Source organism: Oncorhynchus mykiss, chromosome 28 (assembly GCF_013265735.2).
Source record: "Oncorhynchus mykiss isolate Arlee chromosome 28, USDA_OmykA_1.1, whole genome shotgun sequence".
Classification (NCBI taxonomy): domain Eukaryota; kingdom Metazoa; phylum Chordata; class Actinopteri; order Salmoniformes; family Salmonidae; genus Oncorhynchus; species Oncorhynchus mykiss.
The window spans coordinates 23243054-23257640 of NC_048592.1; the positions used below are offsets into that span (position 1 = coordinate 23243054).

At 42.8% G+C, this 14587-nt stretch overlaps 1 protein-coding gene across 1 annotated transcript; it reads right to left on the reverse strand.

Annotated features, from left to right (window-relative positions):
* Positions 1-3613: 3613 nt before the first annotated feature.
* On the reverse strand, positions 3614-10853 carry LOC110508766 (deubiquitinating protein VCIP135). Its single transcript, XM_021589552.2, has 3 exons — positions 8028-10853; positions 7025-7111; positions 3614-6878 (listed from the first exon to the last, which is right to left on the reverse strand). The coding sequence occupies exons 1-3, from the start codon at positions 10687-10689 to the stop codon at positions 6055-6057; spliced, it is 3573 nt and encodes a 1190-aa protein (XP_021445227.2). The 5' UTR covers positions 10690-10853; the 3' UTR covers positions 3614-6054.
* Between the last annotated feature and the right edge of the window lie 3734 nt (positions 10854-14587).

Below are 14587 nucleotides of genomic sequence, written 5' to 3' on the forward strand. Positions count from 1 at the left end.
TACTTGTCTAACAGAACACAGAAAGTGTTCTTTAATGGAAGCCTCTCAAATATAATCCAGTTAGAATCAGGAATTCCCCCGGGTAGCTGTTTAGGCCCCTTGCTTTTTTCAATTTTTACTAACGACATGCCACTGACTTTGAGTAAAGCCAGAGTGTCTATTATATGTAGATGACTCAACACTATACACGTCAGCTACTACAGCGACTGAAATGACTGCAACACTCAACAAAGAGCTGCAGTTCGTTTCAGAGTGAGTGTCAAGGAATAAGTTAGCCCTATATATTTCTAAAACTAAAAGCACTGTATTTGGAACAAAACACTCACTAAACCCTAACCTCAACTAAATCGTGTAATAAATAATGTGGAAATTGAGCAAGTTGAGATGACTAAACTGCTTGGAGTAACCCGAGATTGTAAATTGTCATGGTCAAAACATATTGATGCAGTAGTAGTGAAGATGGGGAGAAAATGTTTTTGATGCACGCCAACAAAGCCACTATACAACACAACACTAAACAATACATTAATTGCACTATAAGGGTGACAAACGGTGCTGACAAACTGTTAGGGCCTACATAAAGCTGTCCCAACATGACATAATGATGTCCCAACAGTCCCTTACCACTGTTACACCTGGCTATCATCGGAGCGTTGTCTGGCAGCGAAACAGCTGGTATGGCTGACTTGCTTAAACAAATGTGGTTTCTATTGACAATTGAGATGTACAAACTATGGCATAAGGGGGCGAGGAGGGGATAAGAGGCAATCTGTAATTTCGATTAAGACATGAGCGAGCTAGGACAGACGTAGTCAATATAACTATTTGTTCAGCACTTTTGAAATGTACAGCGACAGAATTCAGAACATGGGACGTTCTGACAGTATTCTCCCTGTACACCATGTCAGAACCGTAGGATAAATAATGGGGGCATATAAGCAGACAATAAAAGCTCTTACAATATTAAATGATTACATTTTTCTAAAACAGGCTACAGGCTACATGTGCACCACCAAGTCATACCAGTAGGCTAAATTATGAGGGGAAAATGGACCAAATTATTAGGGTGAGGCACATGGGCTACTAACAGCATACTACACAACATACACTTAGAATTACTTTCTTAGCTAATTTATGCAAAAGCATACGGGACACTTTTGGACTCGCCTTGTTGTGCTGTGCTCACTTGAACAGGAAGGTGTCATCAAAGTCTGGCATTCTCAGGATTTTTGGCTCCTGAGTGGCGCAGCGGTCTAAGGCACTGCATCTCAGTGCTAGAGGTGTAACTATAGACACCCTGGTTTGAATCCAGGCTGTATCACAACCAGCTGTGATTGGGAATCCCATAGGGCGGCGCACAATTGGCCCAGCGTTGTCCGGGTTCGGCCGGTGTAGGTCGTCGTTGTAAATAAGAATTTGTTCTTAACTGACTTCCCTAGTTTAAAAAATGTATCTTAATTATTTATCTTATTTGCCAGTAGATTGTTGACTTGATTCATGATGACTGCTAGCTTGCTAGCTAAGATTTTGAAAGTATGATGTTGACATGATCAGTCCATTCAAAGCTACTGTAGATGTAACGTGGTCAATGACCTTGAGCCTTCTTGGATGAGCACTTCTAATATTGCACTTCTAATATTGCAGCACCCAAGGGGCTTAAACTTTCTAGCTCTACCCGTAGATTTTGCGGTGACATTAGGTCCCCATGAGTGACAGAACACTGAGCCAATCACGGCGTAACTAGAGAAAATTACCAACCACTACGCTCCTTATTTTCCGCTGGCTGCCCAACCATCACAGAAGGCACTGAGCTAGGCTGAAACATTTTGGAACTGCCTTACTCAAGAAAGCAAAAATGAGACCAAGTTTGTATGCGGCTTAATTAACTCAGTGATTTTTTTTTTATTTATATTTTTTAAACATTGTTTGCAAACTGATGTGACACGTATTAATGCCAAAACAACATGCAAAACAGGCAAAATAATAATATTTTTTAGCTAAATAGGTGCGGCTCAAAACAGGTGATCTGCCCTGAATGACATGTCGCCACTGCATTAAATACTATTTTCTCAGGAGTTGACTGTCTTCTGTTTTTGACAACTCAGGTATTACCTCTTCCCTTGACTTTCTGTAAAGGCTTCTTGGGGCATCCCCAACATCCATGAGAAAGGAAAGACCAATAAGGTTAATATTACAAGCCAGGAGATGATAATAATGTTCACAGGCGACAACATACACATCAAACATACCAAAAGTATCGACTTCTTCTGCTGCATCTGGCCATATGTCTCCTGTTCAAGTTGTTTTATTTATGGAGAAAGCGTACAAGAAGCATCTTATTATATTGATTAAATGTAGTTTTCTGAAATAAGAGATCAGTTCAACTAGCTATGAAGTCATCAATAAATGTAGCTAGTTAGCAATAAACTAGCAAGTTAGCTAGAACGTTAGCTACAGTAGATAAGTAATCTATCTGGCTATCTAGCTAAAACAAGACAGCTAGTTACTATACACTTTGCTAGCTGAGTGAATACAATTATTTTGAGTTATTCATGAGGTTGAGTTTTTGACTGATGATCAAAAACGATTCTGTATTCTGTTTCCAGCTAGCTAATGTCTTCATCTTGCTACTCACATCGCATCTCCTTTTGACAGCTCCACCGTAGGAAAGATACTGGTAGCTAGTACTGTCTCTTTACGGGACACTTACCGGTATTCAGAAATGTGTATATACCACCGATTCTCGCGCCCACCCCCTTCGAGAGAGGTGCTTGGATCCACAGCCACACGTAGACTCTCTTCCCATTGTCAAATATATCAAAATCATTTTCAGCCAGCCAGGTATTTTACAAAGCCCACGACAACGCCTGCATTTTTAACTGGGCTGTTGGTCACCAAGTCATTCATAAAAATCTTACAATTACATTATGACATGGGATAGATGGAACGTGGAAAGTTTCTGATATTTCAAAGTTGAAGCAATGCTACCATCTGGTGGACGACAGATAGAGACCCTTGAATTCATAATTGCCTGTCATTAGTCTAATATACTGTATATTCTGTCACATTCATGTTTGTGCGCCACAATGCAGTGACCCATCCCGGGTGAAATGAAGATATACCCGTCAAGTAGACAGACAGTGCACACTCACACGACAACCCTGCACACACACATATTGACGCCCACACACATTCCCCATACCCTGCTGCTACTATTTATTGTTATTTACCCTGCTGTCCAGTCACTTTTACCCCTGCCTACATGTACATATCTACCTCAACTACCACTATATCTCTGCACATTGATATGGTGCTGGCCTTGTATATAGAATACATTGTGTGTTTTAATTTGATCTGACCTAGAATGTTCTATTTCTTTACCTTTGATATTGAACACAGCTTTGTTGAGGAAGAGCTTGTAATTAAGCATTTCACTGTACTGTTTACACCTGTTGTATCATGGACAGCAAACTTTTGATAAGAGGCAAACTTCAAGATGGGACCAAACATATGCTATTGATCAAGTGGATCTACATGATTAATTAAAAAATTATAATTGTAAGTGAATTCAAAGGCAAGTAGTTAAGGAAGTATTAGTGACCACAATACAACATTGTGAAGAAATTACTTTATTGTTTGGTTGAAAAGTCATCACACATGCAAACAGCAATGTTGTAGCCATGGTATCTTCAATCTTTTATTAGCAAACAAGAAAAAAAGTTAACAAAAAATGAAAGAACTTGAGTTTCTGTACAGATCAAAGTATACTACAATATATACTATTATAATACAACTGGCTTACAATACATATAATTAGTACAGCAGTCACAAAGAAACAAACTTCAAGTTTGTCAAAACAGTGTTGTCTGAGTTTAATATTTCCTTTAAATGTTCCCTTGGACTGACAATATCTATATTTGAGTATATCTAGTATATGTTTTATTCTAATATTCCCTATTTTTATGAAAGTGCTAAGTTTTACATTTTGTTCACTAGAAAGAAAAGCTGTGGAGCTCTTTAAAAAATGACCTGCAATTAATGTGTTTTTTTAGGCAGGTACTGCTTTTTGCCATAATAAGAAACCTTGTCCAGAAGTCAGGCCAAGACTCAGTAAGACTCAAGGATATAAGGCCATAAGCTGATAATGGCAGCATCCAAAGTTACCATGTCATTCTAGAACAACAAGGTGATTTGGAATACTCCAAAATCTGGGTTGGCAACAAAAGTGTAAACTCAATGTGGCCCATAATGCCTTTATCTCAATGGCCACTTAAATTAGTTAACAGTGAAGCCTCTGCCTTCCAATGTGAGGGCCTATAAAACACCCCAACTCGGTTTTTGGTTGAAATTCCAACAAACAAACCAAAAGTTACATTTTATAATGTTGCGAGAGGAATTGAATGCCACAAAACTGATCTGAATGCAACATGGTACTACACGGTTTGTCTATAAGTTTACAATCAACTGGATTGGCTGAACAACCAATTGGAAATATACTTCACACCACTGAGAGATGTAGTACTTTGTTCATGAGATATCAAAATGTACAACCTCCATGAAATCTCTTTCAAGGATTTCATCACATTCTGCACCAAAAGATCAGACATCTCATGTCACAAATCGGCAACATAAATGTTCACAGCACTTAAAAACATCCCTAGAGCTGAAGACATAAAGTAACTAGACATACATCACAATTCTTAGTAATACCAACTGATTGTGGTTTCCATTAAATTAGAATGAATAACTATATTTCTATGGTTGGTTCATCCCAAGTTTATATCCTAATGAATGGTAAGAACACTAAAGGGAGCCTACAGGGTTCAACACACCCCTGCATAACAACATTCAAGTGCAAACATACATTTATTAGATTGAATAATAAAATGCCAGCATTGCATGTTTACAAAACAACAAAAACTGCAGGCAGATCATGGAAAAATAATTATCTGCTATTCTTGAATTGATTTATCATTCCTAAAAAGATAATCTGTAAACCTGGAAAATTCACAAATCAAGTCTTACACAAAAGTCTTTCTAAAGTATTTCAAAAAATAATAATCCTGCACTGCATTCCATCTTTCACTAAAGGAAATTGCATACAAGTAATGGAATATACTCCCAGGTGTGTGTAGTATGTTATGCCGGCCCTTCCAACAGAATACAGCACCACATCAAGTAGTTCAGCATTTTCGCAGCACACTTAACTTGGGCCACTCGTTTGGGTTTTATGAGAAATCTCAAAAGTAACATAAATTACTCTTCAAACATCAGTAAGTAGCCTTGAACCCAAAAGAATCAACAGGCATTTTCCCCAATCAGTGCACACTTCAATGTCAATCTCTAAATTCCACCAATCAATTGGTTATATTCAGAACAGTGCTACACTTTCTTTCAAATGGCACTCACATTTAAATGATCATTTTAAACAGAATCTTTCAATTCTTATAAAATGGCCCAAATACAAACAAAAAAAGATCACAGGGTTTTCCGACAACAAACATCAGTCGATGTATATGCTTATCATAAGGGCATGTGACTCCTTCCTTCAGGAATTAAGACAGCAAACATTCACATGGAGAGCAAAGTTCAAGAAAAGAAAAAAAACTACATTTGGAAAATGTTACTGTTGTTTATAGCAAATATTTTGGTAAATCAGAAAATGTGATGATGGTACTCGTTACATTTACAGTGTGCACTTTGCTGAAGCAGATGTTTGCGGACATTACAATACTGGCGTGGGATGGGATCTCATCAGCTCAAGCTGTTCTACTACCTCTTGTCTTAAGACATGGGGGGCATCTACAGGAATGCATTTCAAGCATGAGAACCAGCTTCGCTCCTTGGAGCTTGGTGCATGTTTCTGTATAATAACATTAGTCTGTCACCAAAGGCAGTAACGGTCAACCTCTGGCAATCATGCAGTAAAGACAACAAAACACAATGAATACCAAAGCTTTGATACAACCTGAAGCATTCACATACTAAATGTCAACCAGACAGAGGTGTGACTGATCATGACTGAGATAACTATAGGGCTGGGCCTTTTTCCCATCAGGAATGATCCATCGGCTCCAGGGCGTTGGTATGCTCTGCATCCTGGCTATCCATTTCCTCCAGCTCCTCTGACCCTGCATCCTTTCCATCAGGCTTGTTCCCTGCCTTCACTGGTGTGCCATGAGCACCAGCAGTAGATACGTCCATAGAAGAGGCTTCCTGTTCACCTATCCCTGGGGTAGATTGGGAAGCACTCATCTTAGCCCCACTTGTCCTCTCTGCAGGGCCCCCAGTGCCTGCCCCTGCATTGCTCTGCTCCCTCAGGTGCCTGTCCATGGAGGCTTGGATGGATGAGACCATCTCCTGTAGTTTTTTCCTCTGTTCTTCAATCATACTAGGGTCTAGGTGTCGGCTGTCTTTCATGGTGACGAAACCAGGAGCCATGCGCACCAGCTCCTTGGTTGCATCTTCTGAGATGTCAGAGAGGTCAGGTCCCTTTGAGACGCTGGCGCTCAGGTCCACCCCGCTGCTGTGCTGGCGGGTGATGGGCCTGTGTTCAGGGGAGAAGCCGCCCGGGGCGCTGCCCAGGGAGTGGCCCTTACCTTGGAAGGCGTTGACACTCTGGAGCTGCTCCTTCTTGCGCACCACACCTCCACTTCCGAGCCTCAGCAGGCTGTGAGAGGGGCTTCCCTCCCGACTCCTGGAGGCAGCCTCAGAGCGGAGCTGCACCAGGGCCTCCTTGACGAGGTCCTCCACGTCAGGGCCCACGGGGAAGTGTCCCGCTGCATCCACACACAGCTCCAGACACTCCTCTGCTGCGTTGTACACAAACGTCTTTCCAGTCAAGTGTGGGAGGGTGCAGTGCTTGCCATCCATCAGGCCTGCAGATGAGACAAGAGCCATTATAGGTAGTCACAGATCAGTACATTTCACATGCAAATGTTGAATATAAAAAATATATACTGTAGTTGTCATTTAAGTTATGCAAAATGCAAAGAGCACAATAACAGAAAACATGTTTACCTACCCATATCTTTCTTCACAATGTTGAAGAAAACTCCACCTTGCTGGAATAAGTGAGGCAGTTTTTTTGCATATGACCAGACATCTTCTCCTGCGTAGGAATGAAAAATACCGCAATTAGCATGTGAAATAGAATAGAAATTAATAGAATACACGCTATCATGTGGTTTTCCTCAGATAAAAATCCTAATTCTGTAGTAAAAATAGGTTGCCTTGTCATTCATTTGCCTTGCCACCCTTTGCAATTACCAAGGCTCTATTCCAACTTACATTACTGGCCCTAATATTACTGGTCCTAATATTACAGGCCAGATAAGATTGCATTGCAATATGCTAGTAAGACACTGAAGGCTGAAGCGTGTCCAGAGACTGGAACTCAGACTCTGTTGTTAGGTGAAGGAGTGGCGATGACCACATCATCACTTTCATACAGTCTGCACTCTCCTCTCCGAGAGTGCTGCTGCATGCGTTTCAATGAATTCCAAAAGCCACGTCGCTGATGTACAGAAAAAGCACTTGAATAGATTATAATTATTTCAAGTGGGAAAAAGTCATTATGTCCAAAGATTAGGCCTTGATCCATCCCTGGTAAGCCCACCAGTCACTCAATACCTGTAGCACTATCATTCATCCTGCTTCTTGTAACCAATCCAAGAACAGCATGCCCGTATGCTGTGTAAAGCTACCGTCTATAAAGCCTATAGGCCTATCAGTTACTAGCCTCTCACACCCATCACATTCTGTTTCTAGCCTTATATTTACTGAAGGGATGATCTAAGGCATGCCTGGTACTATAGTCTTAAAGGTGTATCAACAAACTGGTTCTCCCTCTACAGCAAGATATTTTTTACTTTTTGTAATGACATCACAGCAGTTTTCTGCATAACTCAAACAGGTATGTCACGTGTTGCTAGACTGTCTTTTTTTTAACAGTAAATAATTATATAAAGTAAAGATTCCTATTGATTTGGATAAGAAACTATTTTCCCACACTTCCTCTTGCTTACCCATTAAGGTTGCTAGGAGACAGAGGGAGGACATCTCAAGGTCAATGTTCTCCTGTAGCTCTCTGCTAGTATTCATTCTGCTGGAAGTCACTGTATCATCACTCTTCACAGAGTGGAGGGAATGCAGGGATGAATGGGAACTGGAGGCACTTGGGGCGGAAACCTTGTGATCCTCTGGACCTCTCAGGATCTCCACAGTCACCCTGTCCCCATGTTGGAGAGCCACAGGCTCATTCTCCTCTCCATCCTTGGGAGGTAAAAGTTCTTTGGGGGGAAACCCATGTCGAATACATTGCTGGGCTGGAGACACAATGAACTCGTTCGCAATGCTCCTCTGGAGCTCAGAAAAGGTGGTTTGAGCCTGTAGAGTGAGCATGGCCTGCCGCCCGTCGCTAGTGGTGACACGGATCTTCTTCTCCTTAATGGAAGTGGGAGAGAAGGAAGATTTGGTGGGTGTGGCTGGAGCGGATGAGGAAGGTTCCTGAGTAGCACTCGGAGAGGACGGCCGCCCATGTCCCTGGACTCCCTTCTGCTCCTGCTTCAGTCGATCTGTCCTCCTTTTCTGGGTCACTAGGGCCTGTTCGCTGATGCTCTGCTGAAGGCTCCGCTCTGCTTTACTCATGGTCAGCTCCTCTTTGTGAATGGTCTTTGATTTCTGCCCAGTTAGTATGATCTTAGTCGGTGGCTGTGTGTCAACGGCCTGCTGGATTTCCACCACGTCTGTGAGTCTCTGAGCATGCGCACCGTCAATGGAGACTGGGTTATACTCATCTGGGTTCTTCTTGGCAGTGTGATGCAAAATGGTGTTCACCACTTTCTGCACTAGGAGCTCACTCCCAAACTCCCCAGGGAAATGCTTGGTAACCAGTTTCATGGCAACATCATAGACGTTGCTGTTCAGGGTCACCTCAACCTCATACTGGAACCAGTACACTGTCTCCCGCACGACACGCCCACCCCACTCCAGAGTGATGGGGAAAGCCTCTGGCAGATTGTCATACTCCTTTCCCTCCCAGTAGTGCTTGAAGCCGCAGCCGCACTTTCCCCCCTGGGAGCGGGTGTTGGTTCTGTCTCCATCTAAGTACACCACAGAGCCGTTGCCATGGATGTGGCGCACTGAGGTGCCGTGGCACCAGTTGCAGGTGTTCAAGGTGCTTAGTTTGTAGTCAGGAATGAGGATGTCTTTCTCTGGGTCGTAAGAGCAGACCACATTGTTCAACGGAAAGCTGTAGTTCTTGTCGGGTCTGAGCTGCCCGTGGGTGGATTTAGCCAGGTTGTAGAGCTTACCACCTGGAGCCAGCCACTCAGGTAGAACATGAAGCTCAGAGAGTGCATTGCAGATCAGACAGCGATGAAGCCGGTTTTCCATGACTGATTTCCTGGCAGCCTCCGTCACCTCTTCGGGTTGGACGCCGATCATACCAGTCCGCCTGTAAACGTACTGATGCACGTCTGCCACCAGGGAGGGGTGGATTCCATGCTTCTCCATGAAGATCTCCTCCATGGCATTGACCAGTCTCATCACATACTTGTCTTGTAAGCTTCGGTCTCCCGCGATGACGCAGCTCCCGTCTTGTTCCAAATTAATGTACTTCTTGATGAGCTCCTGTGGGACCCCCCAAGCTTTGGGGAGTAGCCTGGGCGGCAGCTTGGGGAGGAGTGTGTTTTTTATTCCGACAAGAGGGATGTAGTGGTTACGCCCAGAGCTACTCCAGGCGATACATATAGGCTTGTTGAACTTCCCATCTTTTCCCTTGCACTGCTCTTCCGGTACAAGCCCAGGGAGAAAAGTTGCAGAGTAATCCCCAGAGCTCCTCATTCCACTCAGTGAATCTAACAAGATTATGGGGCGGTGCAGCACATTAGCCAAGCCAAATATGTGAATGTTTCGAAGTCCCAGTGGCACACCCTCCGGTGGGATAAAAAGGGGGTCACATTCGTTGATGATGTCCTCCCATTCAGCTGCATCAATAAAATCCTGAAAGAGTGCCTTGTAGCGATCCAGATTTTGCTTGAAATTCTGTTTCAAATTCTCTCTTAAGGCATGCCAGAACAGTTCTCTGCCTACCAGGGCCCTGGACACAGCATGAACAAGGCAATGTCCATCTCCATCCACATGAACAGGTATTATGCATTCTTTGTTGCTGTTAGCCTTCTTAATCTCCTCCAAAGTGTCGTGGAGGTATATCAGGCTCCCGGATCTGTCCTTGCCATAGCCAACTGTAGATACATGCTCATGTTCGATTAGAAACGCCCGATCACCTAGAAGTGAGCAGTCGAACATCTCTCCTTGATTCATTTCCCTCAGCAGTTTCGCTTTTCCCGTCTGCTTATCCATTCCATACCTTGTGAGAATGGGAGAGAGGAGCTTGCAATGGTAGTTGGAAAGCCCCATCACTTTCACCAGCTCGGTTCCCTTCTTTGGGGCTCCAGTGACACCGAGTAGGGCATTTCTTAACAAATTGTGCAGCACAACGTCTGGATCAGTTACTTCTTCCACGTTTAAAAGATTATTCTGTTCGTGGCGTTGGCCACATTCAGTGCATTCAATACTGATCGAGCCGTAAGCAGGGAAGAATAGCCTCGCCTGGCATTTCGGGTCTGGGCAGGTACCGGACAAAATACGCTTGTCCTTTTTCTTTGAGCTTTGTAGCAACGACATTCTGGCGAATAAAACTACACTATGTATTGATCTTATAAAACCATTATGGTTAAATTCCAAATTAACTGGCTAGCAATTGCGCTTTGTCTCACGTATTACAAGCTAGATATATGCCAGAATAACAACACGGAAGCGGTTGTTTTTTTCTGTTGCGAAACCTAGTTCGCAATGGATTGTGGTACATGTGGTTTTCTAAACTGCGCTTTGGTGCGTTAGAGTTGATATTTTGGTTATAGTCCAAACCAGGCACATACCAGTGGTGTAAAGTGCTCAAGTAAAAATAAAGTACTACTTAAGTAGTGTTTTGGGGCATTTATATTTTTGGCAACTTTTACTTCACTACATTCCTAAAGAAAATAATGTACTTTTTACTCCATACATTTTCCATGACACCCAGAAGTACTTGTTACATTTTAACAGGAAAACTTTTCAATTCACAAACTTATCAAGAGAACATCCCTGCTCATCCCTACTGCCTCTGATATGGCGGACTCGCTAATCACACATGCTTTGTTTGTAAATTATGTATGTGTTGGAGTGTGCCCCTGGCTATCAGTTAATATAAAAATAAAATTGTGCCATCTGGTTTGCTTAATATATGGAATTTGAAATTATTTATACTTTTACTTTCAATACTTAAGAAAATTTTAGCAATTCCATTTACTTTTGATACTTAAGTATATTTAAAACCAAATGCTTTTAGACTTTCACTTGACTCATTTTCTATTAAGGTATCTTTACTTTTACTCAAGTATGACAACTGAGTATTCTTTCAGCCACTGCATACCAGAATTTAACAATACTAAGCTAGACTAATTATCTTATTGCGTGCTATGCCTGCTTCAATAACGTTTGATAAATTAGTTGTGTATTTAGCTTCAAATTGACTACAAGTACCATGATGTATTTTGGTTTTGTTACGTTTCTGTTCAGAGAGGAAGAGGAGGAAAGAGGGGGGAAATCTTGTCTCCCTCCAGCAGGTGGCGTTTTTTCGTTGTTTCGCCCACCAAGCAAGTTTTTGTAAAGTCAATGACAGTGTACCACGACCAAACCATAACGACGCTGGGCCAATTGTGCATCGCCCTATGGGACTCCCAATCACGGCCGGTTGTGATACAGCCTGGAATCGAACCAGGCTGTATCACAATATGCAGTGCCTATCACGATATGCAGTGCCTTAGACCGCTGCGCCACTCGGGAGTCATTAATTCATAGAAAGGGCGTCTCCATTCAAGTCAATGATGGCATAATGGGTGGACTGGCAGCCATTTTGAGCGTACCCATGCCAAGAAGTAAAAGCAGGAAGTGTACCCTTCAATCTGTCCTGTGCTTTGTTAAGGGTGTTTTTATAAATTAAATATAGAGTGCCAGAGCTGGGCGTTCGTAAATTCGGAGCGTGTCGCTCTCGGAGCGCACACTGTACGCCCTGTCCGGGGAGTGGGTTGATCCAAGCGTTCTGACGTCACAACGGCACTCAAGCAAATTGGCTAACGTGCTAGCTACATCCAGACACAAATGAGAGAACACCTCACTCTGATCATTTTACTCGCCCTACCTAGCAGAGCTGATTAGGCTGGTGACTAACTGCTGGCAACAATTTAATGACGCTTTTTTTTAACCGACGTTTACTGACACCGGCCATTTTCAACCGGTGTTGAGCGTTCGTAAATTAATCGATTATTCTGCGCTTTAGCACACTCAGACGAGAGTGCTCTGTAATCTGGTGCTCTGCACCCTCAAGTCAACTCAACTGAGTTTACCAAAAATACATTCCATTGCATGAGCCGCATCATTTGAATGAACATTCCACAATACCATGGCAATCCAGCATCAGTTGATTATTGCAGTAATTGCGAGTGTACCCATGAGTTTACCAGTTTAATTGCCAGGGTTAGAGCTTCCAAGCACGTTCTATTCATTCTTATTTCTATGAGTAGCATAGCATCCATAGAAATGAGAATGAATAGAACGGACGTCCCTATTCAAGTCAATGACTGCATAATGGGGGACTGGCAGCCATTGCAAGTGTACCCATAGGAACAAAGCAGGAAGTTAAATCAACTCAAATGACATTACAAAAATTGCATGAGACACATCAGCTAGCCTAATTTGAATTAACATTCTACATTACATCACAATACCAAACAGCCATTGCGAGTGTACCCATGAGTTTACCAGTCAAAATGCTAGAGTGAGAGGTTCTGCGGGCGTCACTGTTCATTCTTATTTATATGACGGCATCTCTCTCTATTGAATACCAGTGGTTGAAGTCAACAACCCTCATTCCGCTTTGTGGACAACTACTCCCGTAGAGCCCAACAGTGGAAGTGTCATAATAACCATAAAACCTAGCAGTCAAATAGGGAAATGGTTCCAATCATTTTTCCACCATTCATTTTCCCCATAGGGTATTTTAGAAACACTTAAAATAAGGGCTGTGTTTCATGTAGGCTTACCCTGGTGTGACATTTTGATAACCACGTAAATATCTCTCGGACAAGGTGACTTTTATCAATAGATTTGGCTCAGATTTGAAAATGCTAATTAGCATCAAAGTAGATATCATACAAAACTACAAATCCCTGCATGTCACCTCAAGCGGACACCTTCACTAACAGGTATTGTGTCAATTTAATACTTGCACAAGACATTTCACAGAACTGTCCATTTAAATAAATGTAGCTAGTATATTCAGTACTATATTTAACAAATATTAGATAGTTTATTTTATTTGACATCTATTTAACTAGTCAAGTCCATTAAGAACAAATTATTGTTTACAATGACAGCATACCAAACGGCAAAAGGCCTCTTGTGGGGCTGGGATTACATTTTAATATATATTTTTATATATATACACACCGCTCAAAAAAATAAAGGGAACACTAAAATAACACATCCTAGATCTGAATGAATTAAATATTCTTATTAAATACTTTTTTCTTTACATAGTTGAATGTGCTGACAACAAAATCACACAAAAATTATCAATGGAAATCCAATTTATCAACCCTTGGAGGTCTGGATTTGGAGTCACACTCAAAATTAAAGTGTAAAACCACTCTACAGGCTGATCCAACTTTGATGTAATGTCCTTAAAACAAGTCAAAATGAGGCTCAGTAGTGTGTGTGGCCTCCACGTGCCTGTATGACCTCCCTACAACGCCTGGGCATGCTCCTGATGAGGTGGCGGATGGTCTCCTGAGGGATCTCCTCCCAGACCTGGACTAAAGCATCCGCCAACTCCTGGACAGTCTGTGGTGCAACGTGGCGTTGGTGGAAGGAGCGAGACATGATGTCCCAGATGTGCTCAATTGGATTCAGGTCTGGGGAACGGGCGGGCCAGTCCATAGCATCAATGCCTTCCTCTTGCAGGAACTGCTGACACACTCCAGCCACATGAGGTCTAGCATTGTCTTGCATTAGGAGGAACCCAGGGCCAACCGCACCAGCATATGGTCTCACAAGGGGTCTGAGGATCTCATCTAGGTACCTAATGGCAGTCAGGCTACCTCTGGCGAGCACATGGAGGGCTGTGCGGCCCCCCAAAGAAATGCCACCCCACACCATGACTGACCCACCGCCAAACCGGTCATGCTGGAGGATGTTGCAGGGTGCAGAATGTTCTCCACGGCGTCTCCAGACTGTCACGTCTGTCACATGTGCTCAGTGTGAACCCGCTTTCACCTGTGAAGAGCACAGGGCGCCAGTGGCGAATTTGCCAATCTTGGTGTTCTCTGGCAAATGCCAAACGTCCTGCACGGTGTTGGGCTGTAAGCACAACCCCCACCTGTGGACGTCGGGCCCTCATACCACCCTCATGGAGTCTGTTTCTGACCGTTTGAGCAGACACATGCACATTTGTGGCCTGCTGGAGGTCATTTTGCAGGGCTCTGGC

Coding starts and splice junctions, on each gene's coding strand:
- LOC110508766 (XM_021589552.2), bottom strand. CDS start 10,689: ATGTCGTTGCTACAAAGCTCAAAGAAAAAGGACAAGCGTATTTTGTCC. Junction 7,112..8,027: donor TCTCCTAGCAACCTTAATGG/GTAAGCAAGAGG, acceptor ATTCCTACGCAG/GAGAAGATGTCTGGTCATAT. Junction 6,879..7,024: donor CATTGTGAAGAAAGATATGG/GTAGGTAAACAT, acceptor TCTCATCTGCAG/GCCTGATGGATGGCAAGCAC.